Consider the following 21496-nt stretch of genomic DNA (forward strand, 5'->3'; position numbering starts at 1 on the left):
GATTACAGCTGTAAGTCGCTTGGGGTATGTCTCTATCAGTTTTGCACATCGAGAGACAAAATTTTTTTCCCATTCCTCCTTGCAAAACAGCTCGAGCTCAGTGAGGTTGGATAGAGAGCATTTGTGAACAGCAGTTTTCAGTTCTTTCCACAGATTCTCGATTGGATTCAGGTCTGGACTTTGACTTGGCCATTCTAACACCTGGATATGTTTATTTTTGAACCATTCCATTGTAGATTTTGCTTTATGTTTTGGATCATTGTCTTGTTGGAAGACAAATCTCCGTCCCAGTCTCAGGTCTTTTGCAGACTCCATCAGGTTTTCTTCCAGAATGGTCCTGTATTTGGCTCCATCCATCTTCCCATCAATTTGAACCATCTTCCCTGTCCCTGCTGAAGAAAAGCAGGGCCAAACCATGATGCTGCCACCACCATGTTTGACAGTGGGGATGGTGTGTTCAGGGTGATGAGCTGTGTTGCTTTTACGCCAAACATAACGTCTTGCATTGTTGCCAAAAAGTTCAATTTTGCTTTCATCTGACCAGAGCACCTTCTTCCACATGTTTGGTGTGTCTCCCAGGTGGCTTGTGGCAAACTTTAAACGACACTTTTTATGGATATCTTTAAGAAATGGCTTTCTTCTTGCCACTCTTCCATAAAGGCCAGATTTGTGCAATATACGACTGATTGTTGTCCTATTGTTGTCCCACCTCAGCTGTAGATCTCTGCAGTTCATCTAGAGTGATCATGGGCCTCTTGGCTGCATCTCTGATCAGTCTTCTCCTTGTATGAGCTGAAAGTTTAGAGGGACGGCCAGGTCTTGGTAGATCTGCAGTGGTCTGATACTCCTTCCATTTCAATATTATCGCTTGCACAGTGCTCCTTGGGATGTTTAAAGCTTGGGAAATCTTTTTGTATCCAAATCCGGCTTTAAACTTCTTCACAACAGTATCTCGGACCTGCCTGGTGTGTTCCTTGTTCTTCATGATGCTCTCTGCGCTTTTAACGGACCTCTGAGACTATCACAGTGCAGGTGCATTTATACGGAGACTTGATTACACACAGGTGGATTGTATTTATCATCATTAGCCATTTAGGTCAACATTGGATCATTCAGAGATCCTCACTGAACTTATGGAGAGAGTTTGCTGCACTGAAAGTAAATGGGCTGAATAATTTTGCACGCCCAATTTTTCAGTTTTTGAATTGTTAAAAAACTTTGAAATATCCAATAAATGTCGTTCCACTTCATGATTGTGTCCCACTTGTTGTTGATTCCTCACAAAAAAATACAGTTTTATATCTTTATGTTTGAAGCCTGAAATGTGGCAAAAGGTCGCAAAGTTCAAGGGGGCCGAATACTTTTGCAATGCACTGTATACGTACACAGCCATCAGTCAGCTTCATCAAACTAACTCATCTATCTTACGGTCTGTCTGTGAAGCCAGGGAGGAACAGTTGTTCAACCTTAGCATTTGTCAGAATTACAGTCTGATATTAACAACACACAGAAATATTCATCTTGGAGGTAAACACTAACCGGCTTAAAAAAGAAAATGAGATTATTTTACAGGAATATCCTCACAGAGGACCTCAGGGGTAATGAGGAGAACAGGAGGCTGTTTACATCTCTCCCCCCCTCTCTCTCTATAAGTCTCTCTCTCCTCTACAGTCCCTCACTCTTTCTCAGGTGAGATTTGAAAAGGTATGATTACTTTGTATGTGCGTTCACATTCGCATGTGTGTGTGAGAGAGTAAAAAGGTAGGATTGCCTAGGATCCCTGTCTCACTCCCTCTCTCTCTGTCCTATTCATATTTCACCTTCAATTTAATTTTCTCATCAGTCAGGGAGCTGCCGCAGTGATTCAATTATGCTTTGTGATTGGCCCGCTGGCATCCTGAAGGGTCACGGAAAGGTTAAAGAATTCAGTGGCACAAACATGATTATGGCTCTGTAGCGTCTGATCAGAACCGCTGCTTATCACAGAACACTGGACCTGACTGGCTGGTTGTGTGCCTAGAGGTTCTGGAGGGGTTTACATGTTCACTGTTCAAAACAAATGTTTACATGTTGTGGTAGTTTATATTGAACTCGTAGGCACACACAGCCGAGGACCCAAATTACAGCTACTCATTGACACGGAGGCAGGCAGACATTAAATCCTTGTTATACACGGAGTGAATAGGCAATGCAATGACATCAACTCTCATCTCCCCAATACTACCTAGAGACAGGAGCTATATAATACGTCTGACTAATATCCAGCTGTGTTTCTTGATGCTACGGAGATACTGAATAGGTTGCAATACAAACATGTACACTCTGCCCTCCCTGCATCTATTCATATCCTCACTGGGGCCGAGCTCCCTGCCATCCAGGACCTCTATATCAGGTGGTGTGAAAGGAAGGCCAGGAAAATCATTAAAAAGACTCCAGTCACCGAAGCCATAGACGGTTCTCTCTGCTACCGCACGGCCATAGATACAGGGTCCTGAACAGTTTATATTCCCAAGCCATAAGACGACTAAATAGATAACAAAATGGCTACACAGACTATCAGAGTTGACGCTTGTAATTTATTTATATTTTTGCACTGACTGTATGCACATTCACAGGGCCCTAAACACTCACACAGACACACACAAAAAATTCTCTCCATCATCGGCTCACACACATAACATGCACATACAGTACCAGTCAAAAGTTTGGACACACCTACTCATTACAGGGTTTCTCTTTATTTTTACAATTTTCTACATTGTAGAATAATATTGAAGACATAAAAACAATTAAATAACACATATGGAATCATGTAGTAACCAAAAAAGTGTTAAACAAATATATTTTATATTTGAGATTCTTCAAAGTAGCCACCCTTTGCCTTGACAGGTTTTCGCACTGTTGGCATTCTCTCAACCAGCTTCATGAGGTAGCCACCTGGAATGTATTTCAATTAATAGGTGTACCTTGTTAAAAGTTAATTTGTGGAATTTCTTTCCTTCTTAACAAGGTTGGGGTGGTATACAGAATATAGTATGGTATTTTACCAAATAGGGCTATGGCAAGAACAGCTCAAATAAGCAAAGAGAAATGACAGTCCATCATTACTTTAAGACATGACGGTCAGTCAATGCAGAACATTTCAGCATATGTGGGAACTCCTTCAAGACTGTTGGGAAAAGTATTCCAGGTGAAGCTGGTTGAGAGAATGCCAAGAGTGTGCAAAGCTGTCATCAAGGCCAAAAGGTGGCAACTTTGAAGAATCTCAAATATAAAATATAATTGGATTTGTTTAACACTTTTTTGGTTACTACATGTGTGTTATTTTATAGTTTTGATGTCTTCACTATTATTCTACAATGTAGAAAATAGTAAAGATAAATAAAAACCCTTGAAAGTGGGTATGTCCAAACTTTTGACTGGTACTGTATATTTATACTGACTCTACCTACACACACAAACCCACTCAAATACAGTTGAAGTCGGAAGTAGAAAAATACATATAAACACATTTTTTCACAATTCCTGACATTTAATCCTAGTAAACATTCCCTGTCTTAGGTCAGTTAGGATCACCACTTTATTTTAAGAATGTAAAATGTCAGAATAACAGTACAGAGAATTATTTATTTCAGCTTTTATTTCTTTCATCACATTCCCAGTGGGTCAGAAGTTTACATACACTCGAATGGTATTTGGTAGCATTGCCTTTAAATTGGGTTAAACATTTTGGGTAGCCTTCCACAAGATTCCCACAATAAGTTGGGTGAATTTTGGCCCCTTCCTCCTGACAGAGCTGGTGAAACTGAGTCAGGTTTGTAGGCCTCCTCGCTCTTTACACGCTTTTTCAATTCTGCCCGCAAATTTTCTATAGGATTGAGGTCAGGGCTTTGTGATGGCCACTTCAATACCTTGACTTTGTTGTCCTTAAGCCATTTTGCCACAACTTTGGAAGTATGCTTGGGGTCATTGTACATTTGGAAGACACATTTACGACCAAGCTTTAACTTCCTGAATGATGTCTTGAGATGTTTTCCTCCCTCATGACGCAATCTATTTTGTGAAGTGCACCAGTCCCTCCTGCAGCAAAGCACCCCCACAACATGATGCTGCCACCCCTGTACTTCACGGTTGGGATGGTGTTCTTTGGCTTGCAAGCCACCCCCTTTATCCTCCAAACATAACGATGGTCATTATGGCCAAACAGTTCTATTTTTGTTTCATCAGACCATAAGACATTTCTCCAAAAAGTACGATCTTTGTCCCCATGTGCAGTTGTAAACCGTAGTCTGGCTTTTTATGGCGGTTTTGGAGCAGTGGCTTCTTCCTTGCTGAGTGGCCTTTCAGGTTATGTAGATATAGGACTCGTTTTACTGTGGATATAGATACTTTGTACCTGTTTCCACCAGCATCTTCACAAGGTCCTTTGCCGTTATTCTGGGAATGATTTGCACTTTTCACACCAAAGCACGTTCATCTCTAGGAGACAGAACGCGTCTCCTTCCTGAGTGGTATGAAGGCTGCGTGGTCTCATGGTGTTTATACTTGCGTGCTATTGTTTGTACAGATGAACGTGGTACCTTCAGGCGTTTGTAAATTGCACCCAAGGATGAAATAGACTTGTGGAGGTCTACAAAAAAAATTGAGGTCTTGGCTGATTTCTTTTGATTTTCCCATGATGTCAAGCAAAGAGGCACTGAGTTTGAAGGTAGGCCTTGAAATACATCCACAGGTACACCTCCAATTGACTAAAATTATGTCAGTTAGCCTATCAGAAGCTTCTAAAGCCATGACGTCATTTTCTGGAATTTTCCAAGCTGTTTAAAGGCACAGTCAACTTAGTGTATGTCAACTTCTGACCCACTGGAATTGTGATACAGTGAACTTTAAGTGAAATAACCTGTCTGTAAACAATAGTTGGAAAAACCGACGTCCTAACCGACTTGCCAAAACTATAGTTTGTTAACAAGAAATTTGCGGAGTGGTTGAAAAAAAGTTTTAATGACTCCAACATAAGTGTATGTAAACTTCCGACTTCCGACTGTACAATCATCATATGCTGCTACTCTGTTTATCATCATGATGCCTAGTGACCCCTATACTTTTCTACCTCTATCACTCCAGTTTCCCTGCTGATTGTAAATATGGTATCATAAACTGGGTGGTTAGAGCCCTGAATGGTGATTGGCTGACAAAACATTTATTTTTACTGCTCTAATTACGTTGGTAACCAGTTTATAATAGCAATAAGGCACCTCAGGGTTTTGTGGTATATGGCCAATATACCACGACTAAGGGCTGTGTCCAGGCACTGTGCTTGTGACATTAAAACTTGACACATATGTTCTAACAGAGGATATCCTTGTTGCATAACTAAATGGTAACGTCTTCACAAGACATAATCTAATGCAATGTGACGAGAAATAATCATGATGCTTTTGTTTCCTGAGCCTGTTTCTGAGTGATGGCTTTGTGACGAACGAACGAACAAGCACACACACACACACACACACACACATTCCTCCAAGGGGAGGTAAGATGTGAATAATACATTAGCAGATTCATATTGGGAGTGATGCTTGTCAATCAAACTCCCCCCAAAAACACAAGCCATCAGGGAGGATTCAGAGAGACTCTATTTAGGTCTGGTGTGTGTGTGTGTGTGTGTGTGTGTGTGTAAGTGAGACACGGTCAGTCGATGGGGCTGTTTGGCGCTAGATTCCCCTGGCGAGGCCTAATTGACGGTGCGACGGCCAAATCTGTCCCCCTCTCCAACGCCTCCCTGTACTATATTCAATATGGCTATTTACATGGCCCGCGTCAGTGAGCAAACAAGCTCATTTAAAAGTTCACATGCTAATGTGTGACATTTAAAGCAAACTTTACACGGGGAAAGGACACGCAACAATAGATTTTGATTCTTTTCTTGTCCGTGAATCTCATCAGGCATCTTCCATATTTATGAGTGGGAGAACAAAGGGACACCTTAACAGAGGAGAGGAGGGAGGGAGGGGTGGGGAGCTGGAGTGTGGTTTGGAGGGTGACAATACACATGTTGACAAACAAACAAGTTCTCCATTACATCTGGAGTAGTGTGTGTGTGGACTCATTGTGTGTATGCTAAGCCTGTGTGAGCTGTATCTATTGTGTGCACATGGAAGTGTGTGTGTGTATGTACCTGGCGCATAGTTTGCGTGTGTGAGCTCTGGACTTGATCCAGCTGAGACTGTAGGTGAGCCGTGTCCTCTACCCTCATTCTGCTCTCTCTCTGGGTCTCACACAGCCTCCTCTCCTGGGTCTGCAACTAACACACACACACACACACACACACACACACACACACACACACACACACACACACACACACACACACACACACACACACACACACACACACACACACACACACACACACACACACACACACACACACACACACACACACACACACACACACACACACACACACACACACACACACACACACACACACAAGAAAGAGACAGATATTCAAACTACCCTATCCCCAACACCAGCCCTATCTCTACCTACCTCTGATAGAAGAGTCTTCTCTCTCTGTCTGAGAGTCAGAATATCCCTCCTCTGTCTCTCTTCCTCCTCCCTGACACTCTCCACCTGGAACAGACACAAAAATAAACACATAGGAACAATTAAAACAGAGACCTGCTAAATTAAGTATTAAGGTATTTTTGGCAGAGATAGTGCATGTTAGCATAGGTAAAATGCAGAGAGAAAGAGAAATAGAGAGAGATAGAGAAAGAGAGACCACTGTATGACGCCTCCAGCCATCCTCACTCCACTACCCCCAGACATCGACCAGACCCAACCGAGACAGGACAGGGATGAGTGGAGCCCATCACACCCCATCTCCCCAGCCAGAACAGGGCTATATCCCTCCCTGCTCTGTTCATTCACTAGAGCATGCTCCCACCATGATCCTGCCTATTGATTTCAGCTTAAGTAATGAGCCAGCTTATCCAAAAATCTTTAGCGTTTGGGCTCAAGTTAAGGGAGTCGATGGGGGCCATTTCCCTTTCTGAAAAGCACATGCAGACTTTTTATGTACGGAGGGACAAGACAAATCCTGAAGCTGATAAATCAATAGGGCTTTCTGTCGATGGACACACACACACACACACACACACACACACACACACAGCTGACTAATGGTCTTTTTTAAGGCAATTAAAGTGAGCTGTAAACGTATGAAGGCCAATCAATGTGGATGTGGGTCTATTATCAGTGCTTTAACACTGATATACTGTGTGTGTGTTTGTGTTTTAGTCTATTATCAGTGCTTTAACACTGAATTAGAAGAGGCTTTAAAGAGCAGCTAGGGGTCTAGCTGAGGTGTGTTGAAGTCATTTATCTAGAACAGTAGAGACCTCAACATGTCACTACAGGACACTATTCTACTGCACTGCCCCCTTCTGCCAGAACTCAAAGTGAATCCAAGTGAAGCCAATTCATTGTAGAACAATACCAAAGTTTATTTGTATTTTCTATTTCCGGATTAATTCAATGTTCACACCAGTAGAAAACATGGAAATGTAGTAAATTGAAAATGTAAGGAAAACTAACTCCGCCAGCTTAGTCCGTCGCTTTAGGCTTTCCCTCGCTGTTCTCAGCTTTGCCAAAGATGGTTGGTAAAACCAGCATACAGACAACACTTCCCTAAGGTAATTGGTTCCACATTAATATATTCATTCGACTGTGATTTGTACATCAGCAAAAAAAGCTTCCCCTTTGATGTTTCATGCTGTGCCCCCCCTCATTCTCTCACACACACACACCTGTCCATATTCCCTCAGATATGAAACCAATGAAATTGACATTTTATATCGGGGGGGGTCTACAACCTAAATCAGTAAAATATAAGATAGAGACTTGGTCATGCTGTGTGGAGAATGTAGACTGGCATGGTGATCGATTAGGCTTGGTTCAGAGGGTGGCTACAGGGGTGACTGGGAGACTAGTCATGCGGAAGACAGAAGCAGCGGACTACGGAGCCCTGGAACCAGGTCAACACAACGTCAAACCTTAAGAGTCGGCGGGGGTGGGGGTCCTACGAAGCTAAAATATGGAATTGTTATAAGATGGTCATACCAAGGATCATTTAGCTATTTGATGAAACATTGAATTTGGCCTTACTGCTATTAGCCCATAGAAACACATCGAATAACAGTTCATACACGGAAAAACAGATTGTCAAAAGGAGGTTTGTTTTAAAGTGTCTGTCCTACTGTACATGTGAGCGATTTTTTTATGGACCCATATTTAACCTCTTATTTTTGGCACCAAACTACTTTCATATATACTTCCATAAATGTTTTAAACTGGTACCAGGCTACCATTAGAGCTAGACCCTTAGAGGAGTCTTGTGAGGCTTGTCTCGTCTTTACAAATAGTGGGCATATTAGATTGTAGGCCAAACCGTTTTCTGTCAAACACTGCTGTACCCCGTAACCCCGGCCACCTTCCACCGCAGACGCGGAAGGCCGACATTGGCGGATGCGGTGGATTGGGCCGCTGCACACGCAACAAAAAAACCTCCAGATATCTCTAGTTTAAACAGACAGATTTTGCTGGGGATTTTTGTATTATGCTAATTCGATTTCCGTGGGGGCGCGGACATCAACTCTAAGGCAAATGCCTTATTGGTATGGCATATGAATATGGTAGTAGCAATTAAATATGGTAGTAGCTCCACCTTTCCCTCTGATAGGCCTATAAGCAATGGCAAAAATCCCACCTAGCCTATCTATCTATCCATCCATCCATCCATCCAATCATTTGTGTCTAGGGGCTAGGAGCTGCTTCTGGACAGAGCCATGGAGAAAGAAAAGGAAAAACATTTGAGGTGATTTCTATTTCAAAGTTACATTGTCCTAATAGAATGTCAAACAATTTGACCTGGGATCGAAAATACATCCCTTGACATTTTTTAGATAATTGTTTTTAATCAAAGTGATGTTTTTGTGGCATTTTGGTCAATGGACAAATAGTGACCTTACCTTGAGAAGAATGGTGCATCACATTGGCTGGGTTTTGATGAACAAACAAGTTGAAGGTGTGTCAAGGCTTGACCCCTTACTGTCCAATCAGAACGTGCTCCAAATATGTGATTGCTTCAAGTTGTGTATTTATGGTCTTTTATGTATTGCGTTGTCATCAACTCCAATTCAAATGTTAGTCCTTTATAGCCTTGTTTGTTAAATAGCCTACAGAAACAAAATAACAAAATGTAGGCCTATCTCATATTTGCTTAATATGTTGAACACGTTTTTGAACAGTAATTGCATGGCTTCAAAATGTAAATGCATTGTTAACATAGCATTCACACTGATATAGGCATACTGTAAAATGCATTATGTCTGAGCCATGGACATGCCTAATGTTGTCAATAAGCAATATTAAATTCACTATTGATAAGACCTAAAAAATAAACTGAATAATTCTAATCAAATGTAACAACAACTTGTTTTGAATAGGCTATGTCTAAATATAGTTACAGACACCATAATTGCTCCCCGTGGGAATATAATATTTGGCCTATGACAACGTAGAATATGGAGGGTGACACGCACATCCTAACTTTTGACAGGAGCTGGAAACAGATGTAATATAAAGAGAAAAGGGTCGGTCCACTCACCGTTACTGCTCTGAAATATACACGGACTGTACAAAACATTATGAACGCTTTCCATCACAGACTGACCAGGTGAAAGAAAGCTATGATCCCTTATTGATGTCACTTGTTAAATCCACTTTCAATCAGTGTAGATGAAGGGGAGGAGACATGTTAAATGATTTTCAAGCCTTGAGACAATTGAGGCATGGATTGTGTATGTGTCCCATTCAGAGGGTGAATGGGCAAGACGCTTCTGGGTTTTTTATGCTCAACAGTTTCCCATGTGTGTCAAGAATGGTCCACCACCAAAAGGACATCCAGTCAACTTCAAACAACTGTGGGAAGCATTGGAGTCAACATGGGCAACATGTAGAGTCCATGCCCCAGACAAATTGAGGCTGTTCTGAGGGAAAAAGGAGGGGGTGCAACTTAATATTGTGTTCTTAATGTTTTGTACACTCAGTGTATATAGCTATTGCCTGTCATCACGGTTGATATGGCCAGTAGCCCTAGTGACATTCCCACGTGAAAGGTAAACAAACAGAAAAATATAGCTTAGAAGCAGATTCAGCGCCACGGACAGCGATCTGAATTCCCACGATTTGACAGTTCGGTCCAACAGAGGACGGTCGAAGATGCAACTTTTTACAAAATTATGAACAAAAAAACAATAAGCAGTCTTTTTAAATAACTTAATGTTATTTAAACTTAATGTCCTACTGTCACTGACACCTTTCATGCAATGGGCATCACACATAATGAGTCCAAACATTTCACAGAAGCTGGACAAAAATAATGTCCAATATAAATAAAAAAGAGGAATGTCTCGACTGTTTTGCTGCTCGGGATATTTTTATAAAACGTGGGTGATGTACATAAGGTTAAATCCATGCCATAACCAATTGCGTTATAGGTAAGACCAGCTTTTGGTCGGTCTTAAATATCCCTTGTTTTTAAGGACACACTTCAAATATTTCCACCCCTCCCACCTCAGCACAAGAGAGCGGATGTTAGACAGGTAAATTGACAAACCTGGCGTAAGGGATGGAAAATGCCAGTGCGGCAGTTTTTACAAACTAACGTGCATTTGAGATTTGAGATTTGATATCGCCCCTCTGTCCCGAGCAGCTGCCCCTCTGTCCCGAGCAGCTGCCGCCCCTCTGTCCCGAGCAGCTGCCGCCCCTCTGTCCCGAGCAGCTGCCGCCCCTCTGTCCCGAGCAGCTGCCGCCCCTCTGTCCTGAGCAGCTGCCGCCCCTCTGTCCCGAGCTGCTGCCGCCCCTCTGTCCCGAGCTGCTGCCGCCCCTCTGTCCCGAGCAGCCGCCCCTCTGTCCCGAGCAGCTGCCCCTCTGTCCCGAGCAGTTGTCCCTCTGTCCCGAGCAGCTGCTTCACCTCTGTCCCAAGCTGCTGCCGCCCCTCTGTCCCGAGCAGCTGCCCCTCTGTCCCGAGAAGTTGTCCCTCTGTCCCAAGCTGCTGCCGCCCCTCTGTCCCGAGCAGCTGCCCCTCTGTCCCGAGAAGTTGTCCCTCTGTCCCGAGCAGCTGCTTCACCTCTGTCCCGAGCTGTCCCTCTGTCCCAAGCAGTCCCTCTGTCCAGTGGGGTCATTGAGAGGGGTGGCCATGGTGAGTAAGCCACGGAGGCGGACAAATAGGCGGACTAAGACAATGGTGAAGTGGGGTCCGCGTCCCGCGCCAGAGCCGCCACCGCGGACAGACGCCCACCCAGACCCTCCCCTATAGGTCAAGGTTTTGCGGCCGGAGTCCGCACCTTTGGGGGGGGGGGGTACTGTCACGTTCTGACCTCTATTTCCGTTGTTTTGTATTTATTTAGTATGGTCAGGGCGTGAGTTGGGTGGGCAGTCTATGTTTGTTTTTCTATGTTTTGGGGCATTTCTATGTTTTCGGCCTAGTATGGTTCTCAATCAGAGGCAGGTGTCATTAGTTGTCTCTGATTGAGAATCATACTTAGGTAGCCTGGGTTTCACTGTGTGTGGGTGGGTGATTGTTCCTGTCACTGTGTTTGTTGTCACAGGATAGGCTGTATAGGTTTTTCACGTTCCGTTTGTTGTTTTGTAGATAAGTTATTTCATGTATCGTTCATTTTCCATTAAAGAACATGAGTAACCACCACGCTGCTTTTTGGTCCGCTTCTCCTTCTACAGACGAACGTCGTTACAAATATTTAACTTTCACACATTAACAAGTCCAATACAGTAAATGAAAGATAAACATCTTGTACATCTACCCATCATGTCCGATTTTTAAAATGTTTTACAGCGAAAACACAACATATATTTATGTTAGACCACCACCAAATAAAAAATAAAAAAACACAGCCATTTTTCCCAGCCAAAGATAGAGTCACAAAAGCAGGATTAGAGATACAATGAATCACTAACCTTTTGAAAATCTTCATCAGATGACACTGATATGACATATTACACAATACATTTATGTTTTGTTCGATAATATGCATATTTATATCCACAAATCTCGGTTTACATTGACGCCATGTTCAGAAATGCCTCCAAAATATCCGGAGGAGTGATAGAAAGCTACGCCAGATAACAGAAATACTCATCATAAACTTTGACTAAAGATACATGTTCTACATATAATTAAAGATACACTGGTTCTTAATGCAACCTCTGTGTCAGATTATTTTTAAACGTTACGAAAAAAGCCTACCATGCGATAATCTGAGACAGCCCTCAGACGTAAATATATTTCTCCGCCATGTTGGAGTCAACAGAAATACGAAATTACATCATAAATATTCCCTTACCTTTGATGAACTTTCATCAGAATGCAGTGCAAGGAGTCCTAGTTCCACAATAAATCTTTGTTTTGTTCCATAATGTCCAATACTAGTGTCCAATTAGCTGCATTTGCTAGCACTTTCAGCTCATGTGCCCAAAAGCTGACGCTGGTCCAGGAGAACTCGGACGAAAACTTCAAAAATATATATTCCAGGTCGAATAAACTGGTCAAACTAAGTAGAGAATCAATCTTCAGGATGTTATTTTCATATATATCCAATAACGTTCACTTCCTGTTTGGAAGACTGCCTGCCCTATGAGTTCTGTTATACTCACAGACATAATTCAAACAGTTTTAGAAACTTCAGAGTGTTTTCTATCCAATAGTAATAATAATATGCATATATTAGCAATATAGGACAGAGTAGGATGCAGTTCACTATGGGCACGCAATTCATCCAAAGTGAAAATACTGCCCCCTATCCCCAACAAGTTTTAATGTCATAAATAGCATGAAATAAAGGAAAGTTCATAGAAATGCAGCATCGTGGCTTTTTTCATACCTGGATGGGAACATGTCAAGTTAATCTAGTTTACAGCCAGGTCAAGCAATTGATATTCAGAGTACGTGTGTCTAATCTGGGTTAAATCAGTTTACCTAATAAGAGAAGGGCACACAGCAGCTGACTCAGCGCTTAGCATGTAGCATTGGCATAAAAAAAGTAGCATTAGCATCCCATTAGAACATGCTGTAGTTAGCAGAGCGTTGGAGTCCTGCGCTAGTCCCTGCCTTTAAACATGCAGACGCTGTGATTAGCATTCAGTGCGCTATATAGAGCGCTATAACGTCCCAGTCAAACTAAAGGCACTCTCTTTCATTAGTGCATTAGCTCAGCTAGGCTAATGTTTATGCTAAGTGGAGAAAGGTGAGGACTTCACTTAAGAAATTGGATTAACTCTGTGAAGTACTTTAGATTTAACAACAGTAGGAAAGTGCCTTGGCTCTAACTAAAGACAAAGCAACTGTTTAATCACAAAAGTTGGTTGAGAACTGAGAAATAGTTGCAGGGAGAGGAGAGGGGTCGAATGAGCCAATTGGAAGTGGAAGATGATCAGGTGACCAAAGACTGTGACCTAAAAATGTTGTGTATTGTGGTGCAGGAATGAAGCACTCGGAAAGGAACATTTACAGAACCGTGTGAGTGGGCTTTTCTTTCTTTGTTCTCACTGTTTTGGCAACAACAACAAAAAAAAGTTTCCAAAGTCACTTGGGCTACATTACAGTGGGTGCATATACAAGGTTTGGATCCTTGGGATGTGCAAATCACCCAACTGCTGTTTGATGACGATGATTGTAACCATGATATCATCTGATTCTAATGATGAACCCTTCCAGACACTATAAAACTACCCACAGCAGAGCAGAAGACTCCCCTCGTATTGCATAACCCATCCATCTGCACAACCAGACACAGTCAAAACCGATCCATTTCTACAACGCACTCTGCCACGACACAGCCCAAACACACGCAGAGACAGAGTTGTAAATTAAGAGAGCTTTTGGTTTGACTTTGTGAGGGTGGTGGTTACAGATGGGAGGAGTTTTCCTGTCAGACATGAATCTTCGTCTGTCCTGCCACCGCTAACTGGAGCCTGAACACTGTCTGTCTGTCTGTCTTTCATATGGTTGGAGACTAAGGAACGCCCTAGCTGACTAAACTAAAGGAAACCCATGGCACTATTAGAGGAGTCCTTGGACTTCAAATAAACAGACACCACTACAGACATATTGAATGTCCCAGAGCACACACAGTAACATCTGTCCCTCTCCACCCACATCTTACTCAGCAGTAGCACACAGAGAGAGAGAGAGAGGCCTGGAAATCAAACATGAAACCCTCTTGAGAGCCCTCATTCATAGCCTCATTTGCATATTTAATTAGGCTCTTCGTTACAGGATAAGTAGCGTTTATTCAATTTGCTGAGTCTCGTTTGCTGGCACACGTTCAATGAAGCCCCAGCGAAGACAAGCTGGCACTGAAGAGAGTGTGGGGGGGGGGGGCAGAGGAGGGAGAAAAATTAACTGCCATTCATCAACAGCTGTTCACCATCAGGTGGCTTCTCACCATGCATGCACAAATTCTCTGGCTCTTCAGCCACTCATTATCATTAACATGATGAGCTCTATGCAGTGACAGTTTGTGATTCTCTCTCTCTCTCACTTTCTGTCTCTTATCGTGTGTGAGGGCTCTTTAATCCCTCATCATCATTAGGCCAGTTTAGCATAATTAGCATCGTTAGCCAGATGAGCAGTGCAGCCTCCGTTTCTCTCTCTCTGCCTGCCACAGCAGTGGTTTCAAGTAGTTTTGCAACAGACATTGGCCATTAAAAAGACAATAAAAAGTATCTTAAAATCTGTATGCTCAGAACATAGGCCTAACTATCGCTTCATTACCTATATAACACAAGGATTTTGTGTGAATTATAATTTACCCTACATAATTCTACATAATCCTACATACATAATTATATTCATAGAGGCTGGTGTTAAAACCACAAGTGAATTAGATACAGTATGTATATTGGAAAGATACAAATCAAAAGGCCACGCCTTGAGACCCCTGCTCTGTCAGCTCAAGGAGACACCTTCTCAAAGCATCAACACACAAGTGACCACTCCTGTCTCTGTACAACACACAACACACTACGACAGCACACGAATAGGACAAAAGCTAGAGCTCAGCTTCATTCAGTGAAATTAAACATGCTCTCGTCAGCCGCAGGGAAGCGAGCCGAGTAATGCATTATTCATCTGTACTTCACAAAGGAACATTAATCAATTATGAAGATATGAAGAGCGGTAAGTAGGAGACGGAAGACAAGGCCAGCAGTATTAATATGCGGCTGCATCGTGAGGCTAACGCTTTCCTCGCAAATCAATACTTTGTAGATTCATTTTGAGCGGTTGTGCTAAGATGAGGGAGGGGGGGGATGTCTTAGGGTCTGAATTAACATGACTCACCCGTTCTTTTCTGCTTGTTTTTGTCGTTTACTGTATTTTGTCTTGGTTTACACAACGGAGGAGAAAGGCAAAAGACCTTCAACGGGAGAAAAGGAGAAGTATGAAGAATGTGGCTGAACATTATCGAAATGAAGAGGAGACAAAGACAAAAGAGACAGAAAGAGACAAGAGAGACAGAAAAAGCAACCATGAAGTTTGAGTATTGAATTTAGATAATAAAAGATCTCCTTTTCGAGCAAGATGAAACTCTGAAATGTTGTCACCACACACTTCCAAATCACTTCTATGGCTAATCCTTATTTATGAACCCAAGTCCCGGATGATAACCAATCATTATATAAAGTGCATCCTAAGCTAGGCTAAATAAAACTACGGCTTTCTATCCACACAGGAAGTGGCTAAATCTGACTCACCTAACCGACTCTAATGCAGGAAGTTTTCTGGCAAAAGTTATTTTGGGTCGCTTAAGTCCAAAGAGTGTAATATTTTGTATTTATTGATTCATTTTGGCATGTAAAAACATTTTCCGTGTAAACTTAAACGACTAAAACCAGATACAAAGTATGTAGAAAAGATAATGGACCTAGACTTCTATGTTTTTCAAAAATATAATCTTTGAGAACTAACAATGACCAAAATAAAAGCTGGACAGTCAAGAAGAATTTTAAATTAAAAAAACAACAAACTGACAGAAGGCTCTAATAAAACTAAGAGAACTGAGGGGCACATTTCACTAACGCCATATAAGGAAACGTTTACGGGTTGTCGTTTAAATCATTTATCCCCTTGACATTGAGCTTCTAACCTTATGACATTGAGTGTGTAAGTGGCTGACCAAGAGGTAGAGAAAGTATTGTGAGTCATGCCAAGGTTGTGATCTGGCCATATTAGAATAGAATACAAGTGTAGTGATTTATGAACAACAAATGTGATTCAACAACTAACCATAGTCTTAACCTTAACTACCCTGACCTTAGAACTAACAATAGACAACGGAACAAAGACCAAGGGAGAGGAAAGAGGGACAGAATGAAAGAGTGAATGAAAGAAAGATAATTGAAAGAGAGGGAGAGAGTGGTTATGAAGATTGCACCCTAATGGCAGTTATGTTGCCCATGTTCTCGCATTGTATATTCATATAAGCAGAAGTATTCTAATATTCCTAATGGCATTTCTGTCTATGACTGGGTGTGGTGGTGCTTATTCCATTACATAGCCCATTAAGGGAGGGGATCATGAAAAATGCATAGAATGTATGAGTGAAGGTACATGGGACATTAACCACATTGTAGGGAGAAAGATGGATAGAGAGAAAGAGACGAAGGGGGAGAGAAAGAGAGAGCCCTCACATTAACTGGGCCATATGGTTGAAAGACTCCTCATCCCTCTGGTCACCTCAGGGCCAAACAGTTGCCCCAAGACACTGAACTAAGGTCATTTTATAATTTTTCTGCCTAATGTTTAAGGATAGGATGGAGGGATGGTAAGCTGATCCAATATCTGTGCCTAAGGGTACCAATCTAATCTACCTCACCCCTTACCTCAGCATTCAAATTGGATGCAATCTCCTCCCATTCCTTCCTGGCAAGGGCCCGGGCCTCTCTCTGTTCCTCCTCTCTCTTCTTCCACTTCTCTTCTCTCTTTCTGTGCTCCTCCTCTTTCAATCTCTGGTCCTCATCATGTTGTCTCTCTTCCTCTGCTTCTCTTTCCTTCTCTCATCCTCTCTCTTCCTCTGCTTCTCTTTCCTTCTCTCCTCTTCCTCCGCTTCTCTTTCCTTCTCTCCTCTTCCTCTGCTTCTCTTTCCTTCTCTCCTCTTCCTTTCCTTCTCTCCTCTTCTCTCTTCCTCTACTTCTCTCCTCTTCTCTCACTCTGCTTCTCTTTCCTTCTCTCGTCCTCTCTCTTCCTCTACTTCTCTTTCCTTCTCTCATTATCTCTTCCTCTGCTTCTCTTTCCTTCTCTTCTCCTCTCTCTTCACCTGCTTCTCTTTCTTTCTCTCAACTTCTGCTTCTCTTTCCTTCTCTCATCCTCTCTCTTCCTCTGCTTCTCTTTCCTTCTCTCGTCTTCTCTCTTCCTCTGCTTCTCTTTCCTTCTCTCATTCTCTCTCTCTTCTTCTGCTTCTCTTTCCTTCTCTCCTCCTCTCTCTTCCTCTGCTTCTCTCCCCTTCTCTCTTCCTCTGCTTCTCCTTCCTTCTCTCTTCTTCCTCTACTTCTCTTTCCTTCTCTCCCCTTCTCTCTTCCTCTGCTTCTCCTTCCTTCTCTCTTCTTCCTCTACTTCTCTTTCCTTCTCTCGTCTTCTCTCTTCCTCTGCTTCTCTTTCCTTCTCTCATTCTCTCTCTCTTCCACTGCTTCTCTTTCCTTCTCTCCTCCTCTCTCTTCCTCTGCTTCTCTTTCCTTCTCTCTTCCTCTACTTCTCTTTCCTCTCATTCTCTCTTCCTCTGCTTCTCTTTCCTTCTCTCATCCTCTCTCTTCCTCTGCTTCTCTTTCCTTCTCTCCTCTTCCTCTGCTTCTCTTTCCTTCTCTCCTCTTCCTCTGCTTCTCTTTCCTTCTCTCCTCTTCCTTTGCTTCTCTTTCCTTCTCTCCTCTTCTCTCTTCCTCTACTTCTCTCCTCTTCTCTCACTCTGCTTCTCTTTCCTTCTCTCGTCCTCTCTCTTCCTCTACTTCTCTTTCCTTCTCTCATTATCTCTTCCTCTGCTTCTCTTTCCTTCTCTTCTCCTCTCTCTTCACCTGCTTCTCTTTCTTTCTCTCAACTTCTGCTTCTCTTTCCTTCTCTCATCCTCTCTCTTCCTCTGCTTCTCTTTCCTTCTCTCGTCTTCTCTCTTCCTCTGCTTCTCTTTCCTTCTCTCATTCTCTCTCTTCTTCTGCTTCTCTTTCCTTCTCTCCTCCTCTCTCTTCCTCTGCTTCTCTCCCCTTCTCTCTCACTCTGCTTCTCTTTCCTTCTCTCCTCCTCTCTCTTCCTCTGCTTCTCTTTCCTTCTCTCTTCCTCTACTTCTCTTTCCTTCTCTCCTCCTCTCTCTTCCTCTGCTTCTCTTTCCTTCTCTCTTCCTCTACTTCTCTTTCCTCTCATTCTCTCTTCCTCTGATTCTCTTTCCTTCTCTTCTCCTCTCTCTTCCCCTGCTTCTCTTTCTTTCTTTCTCTCAACTTCTGCTTCTCTTTCCTTCTCTCATCCTCTCTCTTCCTCTGCTTCTCATTCCTTCTCTCGTCTTCTCTCTTCCTCTGCCTCTCTCTTCCTTCTCTCCTCCTCTCTCTTCCTCTGCTTCTCTCCCCTTCTCTCTTCCTCTGCTTCTCCTTCCTTCTCTCTTCTTCCTCTACTTCTCTTTCCTTCTCTCATCCTCTCTCTTCCTCTACTTCTCTTTCCTTCTCTCATCCTCTCTCTTCCTTCTCTCCTCTTCCTCTACTTCTCATTCCTTCTCTCTTCCTCTGCTTCTCTCATCTTCTCTCTTCCTCTACTACTCTTTCCTTCTCTCCTCTTCTTCTCTTTCATTCTCTCCTCCTCTCTCTTCCTCTGCTTCTCTCCTCTTCTCTTCTCCTCTGCTTCTCTTTCCTTCTCTCCTCTTCTCTCTTCCTCTGCTTCTCTTTCCTTCTCTTCTCCTCTCTCTTCCCCTGCTTCTCTTTCTTTCTCTCAACTTCTGCTTCTCTTTCCTTCTCTCATCCTCTCTCTTCCTCTGCTTCTCTTTCCTTCTCTCGTCTTCTCTCTTCCTCTGCTTCTCTTTCCTTCTCTCCTCCTCTCTCTTCCTCTGCTTCTCTCCCCTTCTCTCTTCCTCTGCTTCTCCTTCCTTCTCTCTTCTTCCTCTACTTCTCTTTCCTTCTCTCATCCTCTCTCTTCCTCTACTTCTCTTTCCTTCTCTCCTCCTCTCTATTCCTCTGCTTCTCTTTCCTTCTCTCCTCTTCTCTCTTTCCTTCTCTCTTCCTCTATTTCTCTTTCCTTCTCTCATCCTCTCTTCCTCTGCTTCTCTTTCCTTCTCTCTTCCTCTACTTCTCTTTCCTTCTCTCCTCCTCTCTCTTCCTCTGCTTCTCCTTCCTTCTCTCCTCTTCCTCTACTTCTCATTCCTTCTCTCTTCCTCTGCTTCTCTCATCTTCTCTCTTCCTCTACTACTCTTTCCTTCTCCCCTCTTCTCTATTCCTCTGCTTCTCTTTCCTTCTCTCCTCCTCTCTCTTCCTCTGCTTCTCTCCCCTTCTCTCTTCCTCTGCTTCTCCTTCCTTCTCTCATCTTCCTCTACTTCTCTCATCCTCTCTCTTCCTCTGCTTCTCTTTCATTCTCTCCTCCTCTCTCTTCCTCTGCTTCTCTTTCCTTCTCTCCTCTTCTCTCTTCCTCTACTTCTCTTTCCTTCTCTCCTCCTCTCTCTTCCTCTGCTTCTCTCCTCTGCTTCTCCTTCCTTCTCTCCTCTTCCTCTACTTCTCTTTCCTTCTCTCTTCCTCTGCTTCTCTCATCTTATCTCTTCCTCTACTACTCTTTCCTTCTCTCCTCTTCTCTCTTCCTCTGCTTCTCTTTCATTCTCTCCTCCTCTCTCTTCCTCTGCTTCTCTCATCTTCTCTCCTCCTCTGCTTCTCTTTCCTTCTCTCCTCTTCTCTCTTCCTCTGCTTCTCTTTCCTTTCCTCTTCCTCTGCTTCTCTTTCCTCTCTCTTCCTCTGCTTCTCCTTCCTTCTCTCCTCTTCCTCTACTTCTCTTTCCTTCTCTCATCCTCTGCTTCTCTTTCCTTCTCTCCTCCCCTCTCTTCCTCTGCTTCTCTTTCCTTCTCTCCTCTTCTCTCTTACTCTGCTTCTCTTTTCTTCTCTCACCCTCTACTTCTCTCATCCTCTCTACTTCTCTTTCTTTCTCTCATCCTCTGCTTCTCTTTCCTTCTCTCCTCCTCTCTCTTCCTCTGCTTCTCTTTCCTTCTCTCCTCTTCTCTCTTACTCTGCTTCTCTTTCCTTCTCTCATCCTCTACTTCTCTCATCCTCTCTTCCTCTGCTTCTCTTTCCTTCTCTCCTCCACTCTCTTCCTCTGCTTCTCTCTTCCTCTGCTTCTCCTTCCTTCCTTCTCTCCTCTTCCTCTACTTCTCTTTCCTTCTCTCATCCTCTCTCTTCCTCTGCTTCTCTTTCCTTCTCTCTTCCTCTACTACTCTTTCCTTCTCTCCTCTTCTCTTCCTCTGCTTCTCTTTCATTCTCTCCTCCTCTCTCTTCCTCTGCTTCTCTCCTCTCCTCCTCTGCTTCTCTTTCCTTCTCTCCTCTTCTCTCTTCCTCTGCTTCTTTCCTTTCCTCCTCCTCTCTCTTCTTCTGCTTCTCTCCTCTTCTCTCCTCCTCTGCTTGTCTTTCCTTCTCTCCTCTTCTCTCTTCCTCTGCTTCTTTCCTTTCCTCTTCCTCTGCTTCTCTTTCCTTCTCTCCTCCTCTCTCTTCCACTGCTTCTCTTTCCTTCTCTCATCCTCTCTCTTCCTCTGCTTCTCTTTCCTTCTCTCTTCCTCTGCTTCTCTTTCCTTCTCTCCTCCTCTCTCTTACTCTGCTTCTCTTTCCTTCTCTCCTCCTCTCTCTTCCTCTGCTTCTCTTTCCTTTCGTCTTCCTCCCTCTTCCTCTCCAGCTCTCTCTGTCTGTGTTCTTCCTCCACTCCTCTTCTGCTTTCCTCTGTTCCGCCTCCTGTTTCTTCACCTCCTCCTCTAGCTGTCTCATCCTATACTTCTGTTTGGAAAGCTGAGGGGAGACCACACAGAAATACTACAATTTTCTATAAGAACATACAGTGCCTTTGGAAAGTATTCAGACCCCTTGACTTTTTTCAACAAAAAAATTACGTTAGAGCCTTATTCTAAAATGGATTAAATCATTTTCCCCCCTCATCAACCTACACACAATACCCCATAATGACAAAGCAAAAACCTGAAATATCACATTTACATAAGTATTCGAACACTTTACTCAGTACTTTGTTGAAGCACCTTGGGAAGCTATTACAGCATTGAGTCTTGGGTATGATGCTACAAGCTTGGCACACCTGTATCAAATCAAATCAAATTGTATTGGTCAAATACACATGGTTAGCAGATGTTATTGGGAGTGTAGCGAAATGCTTCTGCTTCTAGATCAGACAGTGCAGCAGTAT

The 21496-nt window shown here is 43.0% G+C and overlaps 1 protein-coding gene across 1 annotated transcript in view; it reads right to left on the reverse strand.

Moving 5' to 3' along the window:
• Positions 1–21496, reverse strand: part of LOC139420663 (polyamine-modulated factor 1-binding protein 1-like) — a 132924-nt gene that overhangs the window by 84733 nt on the left and 26695 nt on the right. The window contains exons 6-7 of the mRNA XM_071170876.1: positions 6553–6636; positions 6179–6304 (exon numbers count right to left, since the gene is read on the reverse strand). Coding sequence (XP_071026977.1) covers positions 6179–6304; positions 6553–6636 — 210 coding nt within the window. The remainder of the gene's footprint in view (positions 1–6178; positions 6305–6552; positions 6637–21496) is intronic.

Source organism: Oncorhynchus clarkii, chromosome 11 (genome assembly GCF_045791955.1).
Source record: "Oncorhynchus clarkii lewisi isolate Uvic-CL-2024 chromosome 11, UVic_Ocla_1.0, whole genome shotgun sequence".
NCBI lineage: Eukaryota > Metazoa > Chordata > Actinopteri > Salmoniformes > Salmonidae > Oncorhynchus > Oncorhynchus clarkii.